At 35.6% G+C, this 21,253-nt stretch overlaps 1 protein-coding gene across 1 annotated transcript in view; it reads left to right on the top strand.

The window, feature by feature from the left end:
- Positions 1–21,253, top strand: part of NEK10 (NIMA related kinase 10) — an 87,731-nt gene that overhangs the window by 14,688 nt on the left and 51,790 nt on the right. The window contains 11 exon segments of the mRNA XM_064388254.1: positions 375–600; positions 1,095–1,125; positions 1,127–1,248; positions 1,723–1,780; positions 3,841–3,918; positions 6,547–6,615; positions 7,932–8,033; positions 8,147–8,269; positions 8,805–8,960; positions 9,541–9,586; positions 10,214–10,398. Coding sequence (XP_064244324.1) covers positions 375–600; positions 1,095–1,125; positions 1,127–1,248; positions 1,723–1,780; positions 3,841–3,918; positions 6,547–6,615; positions 7,932–8,033; positions 8,147–8,269; positions 8,805–8,960; positions 9,541–9,586; positions 10,214–10,398 — 1,196 coding nt within the window.

Below are 21,253 nucleotides of genomic sequence, written 5' to 3'. Positions count from 1 at the left end.
AAGGTATGTATCCAGTCACTTTCTAAATACATTATTTAAACTATACTAGAGAAGAATGATGCATTTTTGTGTTATCTGTGGAACTAGGCTATATGAGTTCCACAAATGGACTTTACAAGTTCATGTAGTCAGTGCTACTTGTACTACTAATGCCATTAATAAGAAGATGGTAGCACAGATGATGCAGCCCACCTGGCCACCTCCCATCCTGTCTGGGTGTTTTAACCACCAGCCTGCAGTGACATTAAGTTCTTTTCTTTAACTTCTATTAAAAAAAAAAAATCTGTTATTTTTTTAATGTCCTGTGGGGATTTTTTCCCTTTTCTAGCTGACAATACAAAGTAATGATGGAGTTATTGTTGAAATATCTTGTTGATTTACAGCAGAGTTGCTCTGACTCCTTTGTGCAGAGTCACAAGTCAAAGAGCAAATAAAAATGTATAAAGGAGTTCCAGTCTTGCTCAGTTTGCTCCATTCCAATCACATCAAACTTCTGTGGAGTATAGTTTGGATTCTGGTACAGGTTTGTGAAAACCCGTAGACTATTGTGGAAATTGGGATCTGGGGTAGAATCAAGCAGCTCCTTCATATGTTACAGGAGTAGGGTTTCAGTCCTCAACATTGTGGCAATTGCACAAGACTGTTATTTTAAGATGTATTGACTAAGCCCTGTTTTATCAAATAGCATCTTTGGCTTGTTCAGCTGTATGTGATGCCAGCAAAATTTAAGAGACTATTTAGAACATAATGAATAAGCAATATTTTCCCCAGCCTTTTCTATTTCTTTGTTATCCTAAGGCGCTTTTCATATTTTTTAGTGTATAAACTAAATAATTAATAAGTCATAAATATGGCATTATTGTCTGTTTAGTTTTCCTATTAATCAGACACCTATTTAGTTAGCTAGAATTGTGAATACAATTTATGAACATGGTAAAGGAATTTTCTGTTTAAATGATTGTTTGCTTTTTCAAAGTATATTAGCTAATTTAGTGAAAACATACAAATTTTCAGAACTTCAGAAATGGGTAACAAAGACATATTAAGCCATTTTTAACATTGCAACTTGATTTTTTTCATTCTTTTTCTTTCAGGGAAAGAAGTCTTGTAGCCAACCCTTGTATCAAACTCTTCAGTTGGAAGTTTATCTAGTGCAAATGCAGCAGGAAGAATCCAGTATCTTCATTTGTCACTTGAGCCGAGTCCTTATGACATACAAGAAAATATTTTCTCACTTCAAGCAAGTAGGTTTATAAGGTCTAATACTCTGTTATGTCTTTACATACACTTGTGCAAAAGGATTCGAAATATTACAAATTTGTAAATACTTACACCTGCTTTAGGGAGTAGGAGCATCAAATTGGATTTGTTTATTTTCAAATGAGTGATACCAGTATGCTTTGGTTAAAATAAAGCAAAGCATAAAGTATTAAGAATCTGGAAATCATATGTATTTCTTCACCTGTAAAAACAGTGACAAAAAAGTTACTTATTTACTTAGTTTTGTGTTTAGCATGAAATTATTTTTATTTGATCATATTTTTCTTCACTGTTTAAATTTTCTATGATAGATCAATATGAATCATATGATTTCAAAGTGGTATTTTAATGACTTCTAGTCAGGTGAGGATTCGTTTGTAGTTATGGAGCAAATTCCTTTTGGAGGAGATTTCTCAGTAGGGTCAAATGGGCCTAAATGTTACTTCTGAATTTTTATTCGAGCTTGTGCTTCAATTACGGACTGGTGCTCAATGAGACTAATGCTTACCAGGTTGTACAGGTAGGAAGATTTTATTCAATTAAGGAAGGCATTGTAGTTTATAATTTAACTTAATTCTTCTTTGTTATCATAATTTACGAGATTGGAAATATGCCTGTCTATAACTTTAGTACTTCTGTTTCTTTATCATTTTACACACAGAGACATAGACACAAAGGTTATCAACATAAGTGTCTGGAAGAATAAACAGCTTTATTCAGACAAGGTTCATTCTGGCATCTCTTACCATGCTTTTGTCATATTCAAAATAGAATACTAAATAAAAGTTAAAATAAACTGAGAAATGCAAATTCTGAATTTCTTTATGTTTATTACAAAAAACTATGCAGCTGAAAATTGACATGTTGCTGTTTCACAAACTATTTCTCTTTTTGTAAGAGTGTGGTATTTCTGAGAGAACTTCCTGGCATTCTATCTCCAGAGATAAACCATTCTTAAAATCCCTAGTTGTATTCCAGACCTAATTAAAGATATAAATATTAAGGGCATTAATATCAGCTAAAAGCTGTAGCCAGCTGTTAAACTCTAAATGTTAAATCAAAGCCTTCAAGTTAGCTTAAAATCCAACCAGAGGTATTCTTCAGAGGTATTCCTGGAGGAACCAACAGAACAAGACCTTCACTATGAATAGGAAAGAAGTTTGTGTATATTTCAAAACCATTGGTTAAGAGAAAAGAAATGAAAGTAAGTGTAGAAGAAAATTATTTTTATTATTTTTGAGCACTAAAATTTCCAATAAACTGTACTGATTTAGTCAACTTTTATCTAAACAATGTAATGATATATTTTAGGCTGAATCTGATTTAAATAAAATAAAATATTACTTGTTTAAATTAAATGGCTTTAACAGAGAGGTTTTCTGCATTGCCCCAGAAGTGCATGATGACTGTTGTGTCAGTAAATTGCTTAAAAATTGATGGTACAATGTGCAGAGCTGGAAATGGTGTTTCAAACTTAACAATTTCTGCTCGTTACGTTAAAAGACACTGACCTCTCCATTTGTTTGAACACCAGCCAACACCCCCATTTTGAATCAGGACATAGCCTCAAGCATTTTCATTTCAACTGGAGTTCTACCCTACAATAGCACTGCAGTAATTTTAAATCCTGCCTCTTTCTTTTTGCTAATATAACTTTGAGAGTTGCATAGTGAGCAAGGTGAAGCAGCTCACTTGGGTTAAAAACAGAGGAAAAAGGTGTGCAGCTTTTTCAGTTATGTGCCAAGGAGGTCAATCAGAGTAACCTGTAAAAGTTCATATAATTGTGTCAAAGAATTCTTGGAACTTGTGCTTCTGCTGTAGCTGCTCTCTACCTGTCTGTCTGTCCTCTGTCGTTGTCACAGCCTTGGCAACAGTCTGCAGTAATTCTGGTAGCAGACAATGTGTTTGACTCAATGGCCCCACTGCACAGCCCAAAACCTGAACTTAACCATAGTCTAAGCTTAATTCTACCTTCCTGAACAGTAGAAGAAAACATCAGGAACTGCAGAAGAGCCTCTGCAGAGCTGACACATAATCCCTTCAAGTCTACTAAAGAGGAGAGTAGTGTCCATCAGCGACCTTGTCAAGTAACTGGGAGCAGTACTCCAACTAAATCTACCAGTGCCCATCTATCAGACCTACAAAGTGGATAGAATAGTGGAGGATACATGGTTGCATGAAAATGGAAGCTGAATTCATTATGATTTCCACAAAATTCTGGAGTATTGGACAGACTTCTCAGGCTATCACTTTTGGTGTTTCTCCAATTTATTTTTATTAAGACTTGAATTTTGTTTGTGACAATTCAAAATATGGTACAACATGGTGACAGGAGATCTATTGCTGGAATTTTCTTCACCTGGAGAGATAGAAGCATTTCTTCTTTATTTGTTCACAGGCTCTCTTTGTGGTATCAATTTAAATGTAATAATGATTTAATTCTTATACACGTTTAAGCTTATATTTTAGGTGTGCAGTAGGATGTTGAGAACTTGTCCATTGCTATTAGCTTCTGATTTATCTGAACATTAATTTTTATTTGTGGTTTGCAGGCAAAGGGGCACTATTTTCTGTTTCCAGGCAAATGCAATATATAAAATGGCAAATCTAATTTTATAAAACAAAGAAAGTAATGCTGAAAAAGCCAGTTTATTACAGGTAACTCCCTTTATTATCATTGTGCAATGAAAGCCCCCACAGTCCCTGAGAATTTTTTATGAATTAAAGCTTATTTTGAAGTACAGTAGAAAAAAAAAAATCATATTTAAAGGGGAATCCCCTACTCCAAAATAACAAATAGCCCAGGAACTGAAAGTTAAATAGAGACTCAATTTCTGTTCTGATTTACTTTGTTTCTGGCACCTCATATAGTGTAAAGGAAAGTCAATATTGTTCTTGTGGTAATCATTCCTCTACTTTTTCAGGGTGTCTAGCATCAAATCTTCTTTACAGAGCCTTGATCTTCATTGAAACTCGCCCTAGACTTGATACTCTACTAATATCTGTTTATTTCTGGAGCATTTTTCTGTGGAAATAAAATACATGAAGGCAGTATATAAAATAGAGAAAATTTAAATGTAGAATAAATATAGGCCAAATGAGCATAGAATGGCCCTTGGTTTTGCATGTCAATTATCCCCATAAATGTACTGGTTAGAGTCAACTTAGGCTAAAGGTCATCAGTAGTAATTAATTACCTGGTAGCTTTTCTCAGGCTCTGTGCAATGGTGTCTCTGTAAGATATGGGAATGTAGTGCTTGGGGGTTCAGGGATTGTGAATTCTCTGTGCTTTCTACCTTTGTTGGGATTGAAAACACTTCAGACAGTATTTCATGTTGGGACTCATGTGTTTATTATTTCTTATCAGTGTAACAGCCTCACAGCCATGAGTTCTGCAATCTTTCATTAGTAAAGCACAAAATGGCTAACTATCTCTTGTTCCAAGGTCTTTTAAGACTAAACTATGAAATTAAGAAGTGACACCTACATTATTTTCCCTTTCAACCCAATAACTGATCCCTTGAAGCCTGCAATGCAGACTTTTCTGTCCAATTACAAAATACCATCCAAACCCATGAAGAAGGAGGAAGAAGATAAAGAAGAACAACCTGCCTCTGCCCTAAAACCTCCATGTTGCTTCATATTTATTACTATATTCTAAACCCCCAAACTTTAAGTTTTCCACCCTGTCATATTACACACTTCTAACCAACTACACACCCATAATCCCAGTGCTATTAATCAATTTTGGAAGTCTTCTCCACAGCCTCAGGTCAAATGGAGTGCTCTCTTATGAGTCTGTGCCTTTCAACAGAAAGTTTAAAATTCTCAGCATCCAGGATTCCAACAAGGATGAGCACAGCTGCTGCTGCTCTAGTTGGCATAGTCCTTAGCACAGCTGAATGCATTCATGATCCTGCCTCTCACGTGGTCTTTCTTCTGACAGAGCCCCTAAAATGTGTATATAGCTACTTCACTGTCTAATTAGGTAGGAGTGCTTGGATAGCAAAGAAAGGCATTTCCACAAAAAAACCCCCAAAAAACAAACAAAAATAATTCTACTGTCATCTTTCTCATCACAGTTCTTCTGGATTAGAATTGGAGAGCAGATTCAGTACAGTAGACACCTTTCTACTGCAAGGAGATTTTATAGTGCATTTCATCTTAAGGATGAGATAAATACAAACCTTCTGGTGAGTAGATATATGGAACTAACATGCAGTCTAACCAACTGGAGCGTATACTCAGTATAGTTGCCTCACACAACTGTAAGTAGCTTAATTTATGCCCACTGAGAATTTTAGATTCCAGCAGAATGTGTTGGAAATAACTCACAAGAGCTACTAAGCAGTTGTAGTTGGGTTGAACATGAAGCTGTGTGAATTAATAATGGACTTAATGATCACATATGAAAACTAAGTCTGTTTTGGACAAGAAGTTTATGAAACCTTGTTCTGCTTCTCATACTGCTACCTGCGTTGCCTTTGAAAATGTTACTGGTATGAAATAGAGTTGCAAATATTGGAATATCCTTTTTGAGTTTCACAGATATTTTTCTTAGAATATTTGCTGGTGTGGTTTCTCTACTTCCCCATTGTGTGTGTTTTCAATGATGAAATTTTCATCTTCTTTCTGACCTCAGTGATCTTAATTCAGGACTGTCTTTGATAGCTCAGCCATAAATGTGCCATATCATTGAGTCTTGACAAATAGAGCTAAAGATGAGTTGTATCAAAGCTGTTTTAAATAACTTTCTTTGCATTGGAACTAAGGTATATGAAGAAGCTGAGGTACATAAAGTTGTCTGTAAATATGACAAATTTAGGGTCAAAAAATTGAGTAATCTCTTCTGCCCGTCTTACTTACAGTATCCCACACTGCATTTTTCAGAAAATTGCTTTTTTACTGCAAGAGTACAAACCCACTTCTTATATTTACCTTTCTCAGCATTGGAGAAGAAAGCAGGTCTCAAAACTTAAGCTATCTGTAGATGAAAAGAGATGATCAAAATTTAGGTATGCCTCAGCATGTGCTGTAGCTATCATCACCACTTCTTTTTTTTCCCCCTTATTTTTCCCCCTAAATGTCCTTGCACACTTTTAAAATACAGGAGGAACTTAATATATATTTATTCCCTTTGTTATCAGGTTAATAAGATAATCTGTCATTTAAATACAAAATTTGACTGTGTGTAAGTCAAATCAAGGGGAATCCTTGTTGTTTATCAGTGGCTTTTCCACATCTGTCTTAAATCTCTCATTAATTGAAGTGCTTTTCCTACTGTAGTATTATGTTTTCAGAGCCCTGAGATTTCTCTTCAGTATTGAAAGAAATTGACATATTTTTGAAAGGTGTGTTAACCATATGCTTTGTGAAACTCTTTTAGGATAGCTTTCAAAAGTCCAATCATAAAGAAATATTTTCTAAATGTAATTTATTTTGTAATGGTCAATTTTTGTCATGTCCAAAACTACAGATAGTCATTCCTGCATTGCAGGCAGTCTACAAGATCAGGTGTTTACTATTGGGACTCCTGTTGTGTGAATGCCAGACAACCTAGCTCTGTGTGGGCTCCTTCTAACCCCTATTGAATAAATCTTTTATATATGTTGAGGACAGATTTAACAGTGCTGGCAATAAAACATTTACCTTGAAGATTAGCATGTGCAATTAACTGGAAGCAGTTAAATTTTTTCTCTGAGCCCTCTACTCTTTCGCCATGGGTCTGACTTTGCATCAAGCTGTTTTACTTAGAAGTGTTACTAAAACTTTTGGATCAATAAGAACAAAATGTTTTCTATCAATTTCTCATTTTTACTAGTACGATGACTATTTCACCACATTGGTTACAAAGGCTGTGTGAAATCTTACAGTGTGATTTGTGGCATTAGAATAGTAATCAGAGTGTCTAGGAGGTCTTCCTGCCAGTACTGTTTCTGTATGTTTTTATTATGTATCATAAATTACTAAAATTCTTTATATGACTTCTGTATTATTTTTAAAAAGTGGATATTGTACTGAAAGTGCCTCCATTTATAATGAATTTTCATGTTTGGTGACAATTTTTTGAAAAATCTGGACTAATTTACTGTTTTTTGATTTTTCCAAATGCCTAATCTTTTGCATTTCTACTTATTCTAGAAGTTTAAAAAAGAAACAAAACTTCAGTCAAGCATCTAACTAATCAATAGTTGCCTCTTATCTGTTGGCTTTTGCTTTTCTCAGTCATTTTAATCTTCTGGACTAGGATTCTTGGCCAAAAATTCTAAGATGGATGTCATGATTCTTTAAATGCAGACAAATCTTAATCCTATCACTTAGTGCATTACAAGAAGAAACTCAGATACCATGATAACAAGCATAAAAGAAAGTAATGTAAGAAAAAAAGTAATATTACTGCAAATTCAGAAGGTGCATTGACTTTAAAGACTTATACTTTATGTTAATACCCAGCCAAAGGGGGCTGAAGTCTGACTTTTAAAAGGAGCTTTAACTCCTATGTATGCAGTGTTAGAGGCTTAATATCTTACTACATTAGTGAAAAATAGGTGTACTATTTAGGAGGTTCTGAAGTAAGTTTTAATAATAAACACTGAAAATTCTCTGCTGTAGATTAATAGCTCCTGTGTACATTGTTTCTCAAAGATACAAAAAAATTTGCACCTTTCTAGTATTTTCTTACTGACTTGTTTGAAATCCTCATTGATAGTGGACATTATGTGTGTGATACCAGAGCTTATGAAGGATTGGTATCAAAGCTAAATTTGTTAAAGGCAAGTAAAAACCTTAAACCTTTGTAGTTTTAAGAAGTTGTATTCATGCACACTCTTAGCACAGGAAAGGCATAAAATATTTTAAATTTATTTGTTATTTAATTTATGACTAGGAGGGTATATTGAAGCAAATCACTGAAAGTATTGAGAACGTGAATAAGGCACCCACAAAACATGTAGGAAATTATGGAATTTTAGAGTACTTTGGCAGTGGAGCTTTTGGAAGTGTATATAAGGTAAACTTTTATTTTGCTATTATTTTACAGATTTGAGGGGAAGCTTCATGAAGAGTGTCTAATACCTGTTCTAGACACAACTGTCCTTTGAATTTCAGTTGGGAAATGTAGGTACAAAAAGGCCTTTGTGAATCTGAGCTTGTTGTTAGTGTTTGCTGTGGTGTTTGTTCCATGTTGTACTTTTACAATTGACCAGTGTGTCTCTTAGGTTTCCTACCTTATTTTCTCTTTATTCCTTTCCACTAACGGCATTTGTCTAGTGCAAAGGCTAATAAATCTGTGTAAAACCACAAAAATTTAAGCATTTTTCATCTGAAAAGACACACTGGGCACAGATAATATTGCTTCAAGCACTGTGCAAATTCAGAAGTGTACTGCTAACCTGTACTGTTGGATTGTAGTTCTTCTACTAATTACATTATACACAGAAAAAGCAATGATTATATATTCTGTGAGAAAGGTTTGGACTCTGATAACTAATCTGGTAGCCATAATACCATTCTTCCTATCCCCATCCTCTGTTTATTGTACAAAGGTTTAACCTTGTTTATGGGTTAGAAAACATAATGGACAACATCTCCTGGCAACGAAAGAAGTCAATTTACACAATCCAGCATTTGGAAAGGACAAAAAAGACAGAGATAGCAGTGTAAAAAATATTGTCTCTGAATTAACCATTATCAAAGAGCAGGTGTTTCTCATGGGCTCTAGTTTGATATGAATTACTAACTGTGAGTTCTCATGTGGGAAGCTGCCTGGTGGAAAAGGACCTGGGGATGCTGGTGGGCAGCTGCCTGAACATGAGCCAGCAGTATGCCCAAGAAGGCCAAAGACATCCTGGCCTGTATCAGCAATTGTGTGTCCAGCAGAACCAGGACAGTGATTGTCACCCTGTGCTTGGCACTGCTGAGGCAACCTTGGATCTTGTGTTTAGTTCTGAGCCTCTCACATAAGAGGGGCATTGAGGTGTTTGAGCTGGTCCGGAGAAGGGGAATGGACCTGGTGGAGGGTCTGCAGCACAAGTCCTGTGAGGAGTGGTTGAGGGATCTGGGAGTGTTTAGCCAGGAATAGTACCCTGTTTTCTTCCTAATTACTCTAGTGGTGCGCAACATTTCTCTGCATTTGGGGTAACAGGGAAGGAAGGTGCACTGGAGTTCCTAGACAAGTTTGTGGAATCTTTGTAACATCCTTCCTACAGGTAGCTAAACATTTTAACTACTGTGCCATCAGTTTAACTATTCTAAGCATCTACATTTCTTTCCTCATTGTAGCTTTATCATCCAAATGTTGTACAGTATTACACAACCTTCTTGGAAAGTGAGTGTAAATGCATAGGATTACCACATTGTACATAATGAAGAAATAAAAATATGCAATAAAACCATTTACAGGTTAGCAGGAGTGTGTCAAATTTGAGTAATAATCATTCTTCTGAGCTGCTACAAATTCAAACTGGCCTATATTCCTTTAAAATTGAAAAAAAAAAAGAAAAAAGATAAATAGTATTTGTATTTATCTGTCAGTAAAACTAGATGCAATGTAAACATGTAGCAAGCATCATTATTCTCCTCTAAAGATCCAAAATGCACAATTGAAATGCTAAATAGGGAGAACGGCTATGGTGAGTAGTAGAGTGAATGATACAGATTGCCAGCCATATTTATGTTTATTATGTTTTAATTTTCTTTTCAATACAGAGTTACCTACAAACACCTGCCTGCTGAGTGATTAGCAGGCAGTAGTTTCCTTATAGTTCTGTGATATAAACTGAGGAAAAACTTAAACAAAAAAGAGTAGAACTAGATTAATCTGTATCTATCTGTACAAATACAATTTTTAAAGACTAAAAGAGAACAGCTTTTAAAATACACTTTTTACCTCAAATACTCTATTTTAAAATTATTTATGTATAAATACAATATTCTATTAATTTTTTTTAATGAGATGACAGATTGTATATAGTGATGGAGCTCATGAAGGGTGTGCCATTGGGAGAATACTTTCACTCTTTGAAGGAAAAGCAACAACAAAAACAGGGTTCCAGTGGAGTCTCACCAGAGGGAAGCAGAGGGGCAGAATCCCCTTTTTCACCCTGCTGCTCACACTGCATTGGATGCAGCCCAGGACACGTTTGGCTTTCTGTGTTGTGAGTGCTCATGGCTGGGTCATGTCCTCTCACCCCCCAGCACCCCCGAGTCCTTCTCTCCAGGGCTGCTCTCCATCTGTTCATTCCCAGCCTGTACTGATACCAGGGGCTATCCTGACCCAGCTGCAGCACCTTGTTATTGGTTTTGTTAAACTGAGTGAGGTTGCCATGGGCCCATTTCTTGAGCTTGTCCTGGTCTCTCTGGATGCCATCCCATCCTCCAGGTGTGCCAGCTGCACCACTCAGCTTGGTGTCATCTGCAATTTATTTAGACTGATCCCTCCATCTATGTCATTAATGTATATATTAAATAACACTAATCCCAGTATGGACCCCTGAGGGACACTACCTGTCACTGGTGTCCATTGGGACTTTGAGCCATTGATCACTACCGTCTGAATGCAACCATCCAATCAATTTCTTATCCATTTAGCAGTCTACTTATTAATTACTCTTTTGGGGAACCATGCCAAAGGCTTTTCAGTACTCTTGATGAATGACATTTGTTGTCCTTCCATTGTCTACTGATGTAGTCACTCCTTCACAGAAGGTCACTATGGGTAGGAAGGACTTGCCCTTGTTGAAGCTATGCTGACCATCTCAAATCCTGTTCTATGTCAGCCTTAGCATAGTTTCTACGAGGATCTGTTCCATGACCTTCCCAGGCACAGAAGTAAAATAATTGCTAATGCAAATTTTGTGTTATCAGCCATGGCTATATTTTTTGCAGCTATGGATGGTAAATATGATGGAGATGATTTAGCCTTAAAATATTTAAACTATAGTTATGCTTCAAGGCCTGTTTTTATTTAAATTAGCAAAAATATTGAAATAACCAGATTACAGAACAAGTGGTAATGAACATACAAAATATAACAGCTGTCTATTCTATTCCAATTCTGCCATGAAATTGGTTAGCATCCTTCAGTTATTCCCGGATCAGCTGCAGTGAGGTGCTATTTGTATAAGTCTGTAGTAGTGAATATTCTTGATGTATGCTTCTGTAATCAGCACAGTGTGGAGGAAGGAACCTAGGCAGTTTCCAGGACAGACTTTGAAAGCAATATGTGTGTGTGAGCAGTACAAAGCATGGCGTAGTTTTAGTTTTTGAGCAAATTAATAGAGCCTGGTACACAGAGCAAGCCTTCCAGGCCATTCAGATCCTGCAGTTTTTGAAGTTCTCAAAGAACTACTGCGTGTTTTCTTGTTGCTCATGACACAGAAGGAAACAAACAATTTGAATGCTGCAGAATTGTTGTAAGAAGTCTTTATGCAAAACTCAACCTCTCTTCTTTAAATATAACAGTAAACTGTAGACACACATGCACACCCATCCACAAAATGCTCAGCTATAAATATTTAACAACTGTTGTTTCATAGTAAATATTTTTACCTCATGATATACATATCTAAATTTATTCATTATGAAAGTTTATGTGCTAAGCCCCCTCAGACTCTTAGTAATGATGCAGTTTTGAAAGAATGTGATTTAATGGTGCAATTGTCCTTGAGTGACGAAAAGAAATATTCAAAATATTATTTTAAAGTATCATATAATTGTATTTTGTATCAACTATTGCCACTGAGGGGCACTCTTGTCTCAACAACCTTTTGTTATCTTTAGTCCATTCTAAATATGGAGAAGTCTAAATGTACTTTCAAGTATAAGCTCAAAATTGCCCTTGAAAAGCATTTATATTTCTGTCAAAGATTTACAGAGTTCAGGAAAATTGGAAGAACAAAAACTTATTTGGAACATTTCTACAGCAATTAGTTCAAAACTATTACAGTATTTAAACAAACACTCACTTTATTTAGTCCTACAGCTAGTACATGTATAGTACCTATTGAATTTTTGGGGACAGCTGAAGAACTTTTATCTATTGTTTCTGAATTTTATTAAGCCTTGCTTTTTTAAAACCTTAATGAAATTAAGATGAATTTACTTTCTTTCTGATGATAATTAATATGTATTTTATAGATGCATGCTGTGTTATCGTTCCTAACTCATGCAGTCCACGTATGCCAAAGACTGGAGCATTTGTGATCTTAATGATTATGTCTCACAATAGTTGAGGATAAATGTACTGTCCATTTAGTACATTTAGTACATTTTATTTCTTTTTGAAAGTTTGTCCTGATTTCTGTTGGAAAAGAGTTAATTCTCTTTCTTGTAGCTGGTACAGTGCTGTGTTTTTGATTTAGTGTGACAGTAATGTTGATAACACACGGAGATTTTAGTTGTTTCTGAGGACTGTATACTCTAAATCAAAGACTTTTCAGTTTTCCATGCTCTGCCAGTGATGAGCTGCGCAACAAGCTGGGGATAGGGAGTACATCCAGAATGGCTGACTTGAACTAGCCCAAGGGATATTCTATACCATGGAATGCCAACCCCAGTATATAAATTGGGGCAAGATGGCCAGGAGTGTCCAGTGCCTGCTCATGGAATGGCTGGGCATCTTTCAGCAGGTGGTAAGCAACTCCAGTGAGCATAATTTGTTTTTCTTGTGTTTTATTCTGCCCCACGTGATTTTAATTACAATTGCTATTAATAATAGCAATTATATATATCTATATTTTTATATTATATAACTTATAATACTATAATACTGAAATATTATAATATTTTATTTTGTTTCAGTCACCAAACTGTTTTTTACATTGACCCATGAATTTTATTTCCTTTTTTTGCGATTCTCCTTCCTGGTGGGGAAGGTGAGAAATTGAGTGCGTGGTGATTGGTTGCTGGCTGGGGTTAAACCATGACAAAGTTACAACAAAATGTCAGAAGCATATGCTAAAATGCTGAGAAATCTCTGAATTGAATTTATTCTGTCAGCTTTTTAAAAATAGAAGGTCTGCTCTAAGATCTACTAAAAACTATACTTCTGCATTTACAAGCTGCACACTCATCCTGAATAGAGAGAATTCCATTTTCTGGAGTCTTTCAAATCTGAAAACTGACCCAAACTTGCCTTGATCTAACTAGAGTAGTGGACTACCTGTGAAGCAGTGTTGTATGACTGTGTAAGTGGGATATGGCTGAAATTATTTTACTTTATAAAAGAATCCTATAATACTGCTCTATTTTCTTTTCCTCAATCAGTCCTTCTGGAAATAGTAACTCTTGTTAATCTCTTGCTATGAGAATCTGCAGGCTGGCAGTATAACAAAGGCAGATCACTTGTCTGTAACTATGTTCTTAAAAAATAATGTCTTTAGAGAGCTGCCTTAGTTTCACACCCTTATGGTGTGAAATTTATGGTGTGATTAAAAAAAAACAAACTAGGGAAATGATCAATATACTGGAGAAAGACCTTTTGGAGATTCAGACTTTAATTCTGCAACAGCCACACCAATGAACTGCTATAAGAAAATTCTTGGACTCAAGATAGGCACTTTGTAGGCACTCACATTCCAAATCCCTTGAAGATCTCTTACCATTTTCTGCTTTTATGTTGGTTGAAAAGGATAGAAGTGCACAGAGTGGGAGACACTCCCACCTTGCTGTCAGAGTGGAAAACAATCAACCTGCTAAAGAATTATGCTTATTTGTCCTGAATTCATGGAGAAACATTCCACAAGTGGCCCTTGTAGAACAATTCCAGCAGAACTTGGTAGGCAGGGACCTATGGTGAAAGAAAACAAGAATTCATACAAAAGAAATCTGCAGCTGGCCTGGCACAATGCAAGATTAAGTTTGAGGGACCTCTTCTAGGGATGGTCTCTGAATATCATGTGTATAGATTTTATTGAAAAAGAAATACCTGAGATAATACCTCATGCTCTGGTGAGACCTTACCTGAAGTACTGTGTCCAGCTCTTGGGTCCTCAACAAGAAGGACCTGTTCGAGTCAATCCAGAGGAAGGTTATGAAGAGGATTGTGATGGTTTTGCATGGGAGATCTGAAACTGGTGAACCAAAACCACTACACAGATTAGAGGAGTGGAGCACCTCTCCTATGGGGAAAGATTGAAAAAGTTGGGATTGTTCAGCCTGGAGAAGAAAAAGCTTTGGGGAGACCTTAGTGCACCTTTCTGAACATAAAGAGGACCGTAAGAGAGCGGGAGAAGGACCTTTGTCAAGGGCTTGAAGTGGCAGAACAAGGGGGTATGGCTTCAAACTGAAAGAGAGTAGACTTAGATTAAATATGAGGAAGAAATTCTTTACTGGTGCGAGGGGAGTGGTGGTGAGGCTCTGGAATCAAAGAAGTTCTGGATGCCTTGTTCCTAGAAGTATTCAAGGTCAAGTTAGATGGGTCTCTGAGCAGCCTGGTGTAGTGAAAGGTGTCCTTGCCCATAGCAGGGAGTTTGAAACTTGATAATCTTAACATCCCTTCCTACCCAAGCCATTCTACGATAATATTCTGAAGAATTTTTGAATATTCATAGCCACACTATGTTTTGCTTTTCTTAAGTAATGTATGTGGTTAGATACTTTCTTTATTCAGAATTTTCTTTATTGTTTTGTTTTTAAACTTATGAAAGACAGAAATGAAAGTTCTAAGCCCAGGAGGTGCTTCATTTTAATGTGAAAATTGTATAACTTTTTTGTATTTCCCAGGACATCTTTTAGACATGTCAATTAAACTTGAATTATCCTAATCTTTTCAGGGTCTTTAAAGTTGTGTGTTGCAAATATAAACAGACATTTACAATCTGGTCCTAGCTGGGCTGTTTCTGACTATAGAGAGCTTTAAGCATATTGTTGTTTTGTAGACTCCAGAACTGCCCACCCTACCCATTTTCTGTTTAATTTTTGACATAAATACCATAGGAAGGGGTCCATAACTACCATCTTCCATGCTTGTACAGCATTTAATCATAATTAATTGAACTACCAATGCCATGAAAATATAAATATTAAGTCATGCCAACCTGAAAAGTATGACCAAAACTGTACATTTCTGGTCAGACTGAAAGTCTCATGTATTGTGTCAGACACACATAAAAAATGTGGAATTTTGGGTGTAGCCTGGTTGAAAGTTGTCTTGTTATAGGGTTTTAGAGATTCATTGAACCAATATTATCAGTGACTTTCCTTTTAATCTGCCCAGCCTTTTTATATAAGACATTGAGAAGTTACAGTTCTAAATTGAAAATGTGTATCTGCTTTTATTGCAGCTATATTTTACTGCAGCTGTATTTTGGTTCTAGCACAGTGTATTTCTGTCTAGAGCTCCGTAGCTGCATCTGTTTGTAGGACAAAACAGAAGAGTCTGTAGACCATCACTTTTCCTCAGTGTCATTTATTTGCAGCAAGGTTTAGACCTTGATGGTCGGAGGGCTGTGTGGAATCACTTGGACACCTTTCAGAGCTGATGTCAAGGAGAATTGTGAAGGGTACCCTACTCTGTTTTAGGAAGTATGTTCTGTTTAATGTTTAGTTCACATGATAAAATAGCAGCTGGAAAGATCTGTATGGGTCTGAACCTAGGATTATATAGTAGCAGAATGCTTGTTTTGAGACAACTCAGCTGTCGGATAAACTTCTAATCATAGCAGGCAGCCATGGAGTGTCAGAATGGTTAACTGAATGTGACTTGAAAAGTTCAAAGAGTTGCTGAAAGAAAGCTCCCTATTAGTTTTGTAATTCAGACTATTTGCTTGAGTGCGTTGTATAAAACACCTATTGGCACCTATTGGATTCTGTTCCATGTCCAGAGAAGCAGTAGCCATGGGATAAAGTGGATATAACCAGTGTCTGCTGTGTGTTAGTCACTGCTCAGATTCACTTGAATCAGTCTGCTGGTTTTTTAGCAGATTACGTGGCTCATTTAACTAATATTCATAATCAGAATTGCTACTCTTCACACTGAGATTCAAGGAAGTCCTTGTAGTATTTTATTTTAAAAGTTATTTCCATAATAGGCTGAGTGGAATCTTCTACTTTTTTATATTCACATTGGAAATCAAACATTCTGGAAATCATTGGTGGATTAACACCATGATCACATCTCTCCACAAATCTCAGTTCTAGATGTGGATCAGTGCTTAGGTTCCTAGTGCAGAAGTTACAAGCTTCACAAAACTAGCAGTAGATTGTTTACAAAGCATTAATAAAAGCACAGAGAAAGAAGAATGATAGAATAGCTATGAGGTTTATTTAGGAATGAGAAGTTAATTCTGTTCACGTTATATTGATGTAGAATAAGCATGAATTCTAAAAGTAGCATAAGTCTGCACTGTTGTTGATTAAATTGCAAATTATTTTGATTTTAGCATATGCTTTTATAGAAACTAAAGTTATAATTTTATACTCCAAATTGCTGTACCTCAGTAAGTTGCTTACAAACCTGCTTTATAACAATTGCAAACTTGCTGAAGAGAAGCAAAGGGTTTTTGTCTCATCCTGAACCCTTCAGGGTAGTAGAAGAAACTGTTCAGTGGGTACGCAGTGAAAATCTGATGTGAGCTGGTCTGAAGTTCCTATATGGGGTAAATTTGAGACTCTGCTAATATTCTTTTTTGCTGTGCTTTTGGTCTTTGTGTGTGTATTTGATTTTAGGAGAAGTTAATGACATTTTCGAATAGGGTTCAGATATAAATTAAGGCAGCAAACTTGCAAATATGAAGTCAGTGTTGTTAAGTTGTATCTGGATAATTTTTGTCTTGTTTATATGGCAGAAGATAAATTTAGTTCAGAATTTTGGGAAATGAAACAGGAAATGAAAATCCAAATTATTTTAATAAAAAGAGTAATGAAAAACCATTACAGGTATCTAAAATGCTTATTGGAAGAGAGTGCTAAGATTTAAAGTTTCTTTAATTTGGCTATTATGAAAGCTGCAGAGACCATTAAGTAGGAGGTTAAGATACTAGCCAAGTATGCCTACTCCTATTTTCATAGTTCTGTCTTTCCTTCATGCCCTCTTCCACAGATTTTTAATCTTTTTTGAAACCACCTTGCTTCATTATCACTTATTCTGCAACTCTAAACATAGTGTAAAGTGAAAAAAGTGAAGGAGGGTGACCAGAATCTAAATGATTATGACTACATCATATTATTTTAATCTTTCTTCCTGTTTGAGGATTGTTTTGTATAGTTGTTGGACTATTTTTTAACAAATTAAAAAAGTTAAAATATAGCTAATTAATAGGGGTCACCTTCGTATTTGGTTATATCTTTATTTAATGATACATGAGACAGGCCTGTCACAGTTCTCAGAATTTATTTCATTTGTTTGTTAGTTATTATAGCAACTTTTGGCATCACATACCAAATAATTATGGAATACTAAAAGTGGTAGACCAATTTATTGATTTATTTATTAAGACAAATGCTTAAATAAATTAAAAGAAGCAATGTCACTTGTTTGATTAAGTTCAACAGTTGGCAGTTCTTTTTCATTCAAATCTCTATTATAGGCTTGAAAAAGCTAAGAAAAAAAAATTATGCTTCATGTAAAGCAGATTGTCCTGGGCTTTACATTCCTTAGCTCTGGCAGCACCAGTTGTATGTAGGAGTCTCTTGCTGGTATCAACAAGACACCTTTTATCAACCAAGTTTAGCCGAATGTAAAAAATTCAGCTAAAAAGTAAATTGCCAGTGAAAGGGTTTTATCCCTCCATTTCTAAGGACCTGAGCTTAAAATGAAGAGAATATATTTTCTCCATCTGGCTGATTTTTCCCTTGCTTTCTTTCTTTTCTCCAGATAATCACTCATGTTGTATTAAAGTAAACTACTACGTCCAGAACTGAGATGTTCACCTGCCTTCTTTCCTTTACTAAATCTCTCAACAGGAACTGAATTTATAAATTATTGTAATTTTTCAGCACTCTTCCTTCATTGAATATTATTTGAAGAATTCCAAAGGAAGTAATTTAGAATGATTCAGCCCAGTTAATACAGGGAAGTAGCAACACTGCAAAAACATCTGGTCCTTTGGGGATTAATATTTCTTGTAGTGAACTGCCTGAGGACTGCCTTAACTCAAGGGAAAAGGGAGGCTTCTTGGTTATCCTGTTAATTTAACATTCTTTCTACTTACATTTTCCAAGCACTGCAGAGCTAGTCCTTCTTTGGAAATTTTGTTCAAAGAAAAATGATCTGCAGCTTGAGTGTCTAGATTTGGCTTTCTTATCAAAGGCCCTTTCTGAATTCAAGAACTGCTCCTTGTCAGACCCTGAAGGCTTGCACTGAGCAAGAGCCAACAGAAACTAATTTTTCTTACCTGTATTTCTTCTCATCTCCAGCTTCTTTTGATGGGTAGTAACATAAAATTTTTATGAACTGTGTCACAGTGAAAGCAATTGGAGTAGGCATGCTATGGGCTCTGTCCAAGTAGAACAGAAGTTTTTTAGAATATTTTAAACATCGTAATTTGTTACTTACAACAAAAATCTTCTTCTGAAGTAGCATTGCAATACAAAAATTATTAACAGGATTTATGAAGTACAATAATGTTTTCTGCTCTTTGTGCTTGGACTTAATGAAGTGTGATGATGTATCTTAGCTGCATTGTTGTGTGGAGGCAGCAGTAGAATATTGAATTGGAAAAAACAAACTTGAACGGTTGGCATGGAACTTTGATTAAAAATATAATCTCTAAAGACTGTGTGTGACATTTTGTGAAAGACTACCTGATAATTACACAAGGCATTTATATTAACATAATTGCATGATCATTTAAATCTACAGCTTTTTTCACAAGGTAAGGCTAAGATTCACCATAATTTCTTATCAAATTCCATCTTTGAACATGAACTATCAAGTTATTAGACTCCCCCATCCCATGCTCCTTTGAAATTAAGTTTCTTGGAAATTTTACCCTTCCCAACTGTCATAATTTAAAGGAAAGAAAAATAATTACCATAAATTCAGAGTATTAGAGATTAGTATGAGATCACTGCTTATTAGATACATAGCATTGTCATACAGTTTATAGAAATATATTGGTAGAAACCCGAAAGTGGTCATATAGTTAAGATTGAAACCATCAGAAGTGTGCTTATGGTATTTTTAAAGCAGTTAGGCTGAATTCAAGTGTAAGTTGCTGATGAATGTGGAGATGAAAGGATAATATGGTTCAGATCTGTGAAAAGTAAAAGATAAAAAATCCCTTCCACCCTCCTCCATCTTTTCAGCTGTTGCTATTGAGCACTGATTGTCATGCAGAGGAGATGGCTATTGAGATGTGAATTTTTTTGTCCCTTTTAAAATTATTGTAGCTGACTTTGGCCTTGCAAAGTGGAGGCAAGAAATCTGCAAACTTACATATGTAGTGATATCCTATAATATAGGTAAGCCTATAGGTATATCTATCTATATATAGATGGATAGATATACCTATATATAATATATAGGTATATCTATCCATCTATTTATCTATCTATCTAGGTGTATATATATTACCCATAGGTAATCCTCTTATCCTATAATAATACGTAATCCTATACTCATCGTAAGTACTCCTGCATGTAACTTTTAGTCCAGTGACTTCCATCTTCATGGTTACTCTTGGAGCAGACAGGGAAGTTGCAATGAAGTAAGGAACAAGGTGCAAGTCACAAGCTACTCTGCAATAGTTGGTTGCCTCCCTATTTTGATGTTGCCTGTTCTTAACACATTGTGGTTACTGTGGGTTAAGTTGGTGCAGAATGAACCAACTGCAGTAGTGTAGTAACTTATTCATCTATATGTAGAATATCCTTATAGAAAAGGAAATGTGTGTTTAAATTATAAAAAGATGTATGTAAACAGTATCAATCACCACCACCACATGTGAAGGCCTTACACCTGTGAGAATGTTTGGCCTGCAGGCTGTGATAAGTAATGAAAGGTTCCAACCCCTGAGGGGAGCTGCTGGTTTCTCCTCTGAATTAAAAGGTAAGTCAAGAACTCAAGCAGTTGAATGTAATTTATTTTGCCATTTTTGAAATTGTTGCTTGTGAATTCCTTGTACCACAATGATAATGATTGACACTTATTCCCTAGAAATTCCTAAATCCCAAAATGGCTTCAAGAGTGATACCTTGTAATATGTTAAATATTCAAGTCACATACCTAGGAAGACTAATGCTTATACTTATTAGTGAGCAAAGGTAAGGGGATTGCAAGGCTGCCTTAATTGGTTATCCAAATATTCCTGAAGCATTGCACAATCTCTGGGTGACATTGGATCTGTGAGTGATGTTGGGGTATATAAAGTGTTGTAAGAGTTTGGTGTGACTAGTTATGTGCCATCTTTTTCAGCTTCTCTGAAATAATCAATTTGTTTTGTTCAGCTGGGAAGAGAAACTGTTGATGAGAAGTTGTTCTGCTCTTTTAAACACTAGTTTAAAAATAGAGATGTCAGAGGTGTCAAAACCATGCTGCCATGGCCCTCAGGCTCACTGAATTGCAATTTTTCTTATCCCATCTCCATTTATTTCTTCCTTTTCCTCTATTAGATGCCTGTTTTGTTTTCACTGATATCTTCTGGGTTTTTAATATTTTGGAGGAAATTATTGTTTGAGAGTAATGTTCTGTAGATTTAAATACTTTTTAAATATAATTTTTGCTTATACTAAATTTATTATTATTTTCATACTCTGTACATGGAAGTTCATATCAGAGCTAGAACTTTGGCAGGTATTTTTCTACCTCTTTATCCAGTTATTTGGATGCAGGATTGAGGATAAAATGTCCCTTCCATGTTGCAGTGTCTCAAGTAAGTGGTCTTTTGGGACATTGCTTGTCAGTTCTACTCCACAGGCAAAATCATGGAAGCAGTGATCCTTGTCTGTCTGCAGTCAGCAAAGGGAACAAGGATAGAGTACAGATGTCTTTGTATTTAAGGTATATGCTTGAGTAATATTTAAAATGACAGGCTAAGATATTAGTCTTTCCAAT

This window comes from Passer domesticus, chromosome 1, assembly GCF_036417665.1.
Source record: "Passer domesticus isolate bPasDom1 chromosome 1, bPasDom1.hap1, whole genome shotgun sequence".
Lineage (NCBI taxonomy): Eukaryota > Metazoa > Chordata > Aves > Passeriformes > Passeridae > Passer > Passer domesticus.
The sequence above is the reverse complement of the archived record's forward strand: the minus strand, read 5'-3'. Positions and strand labels throughout refer to the sequence as shown.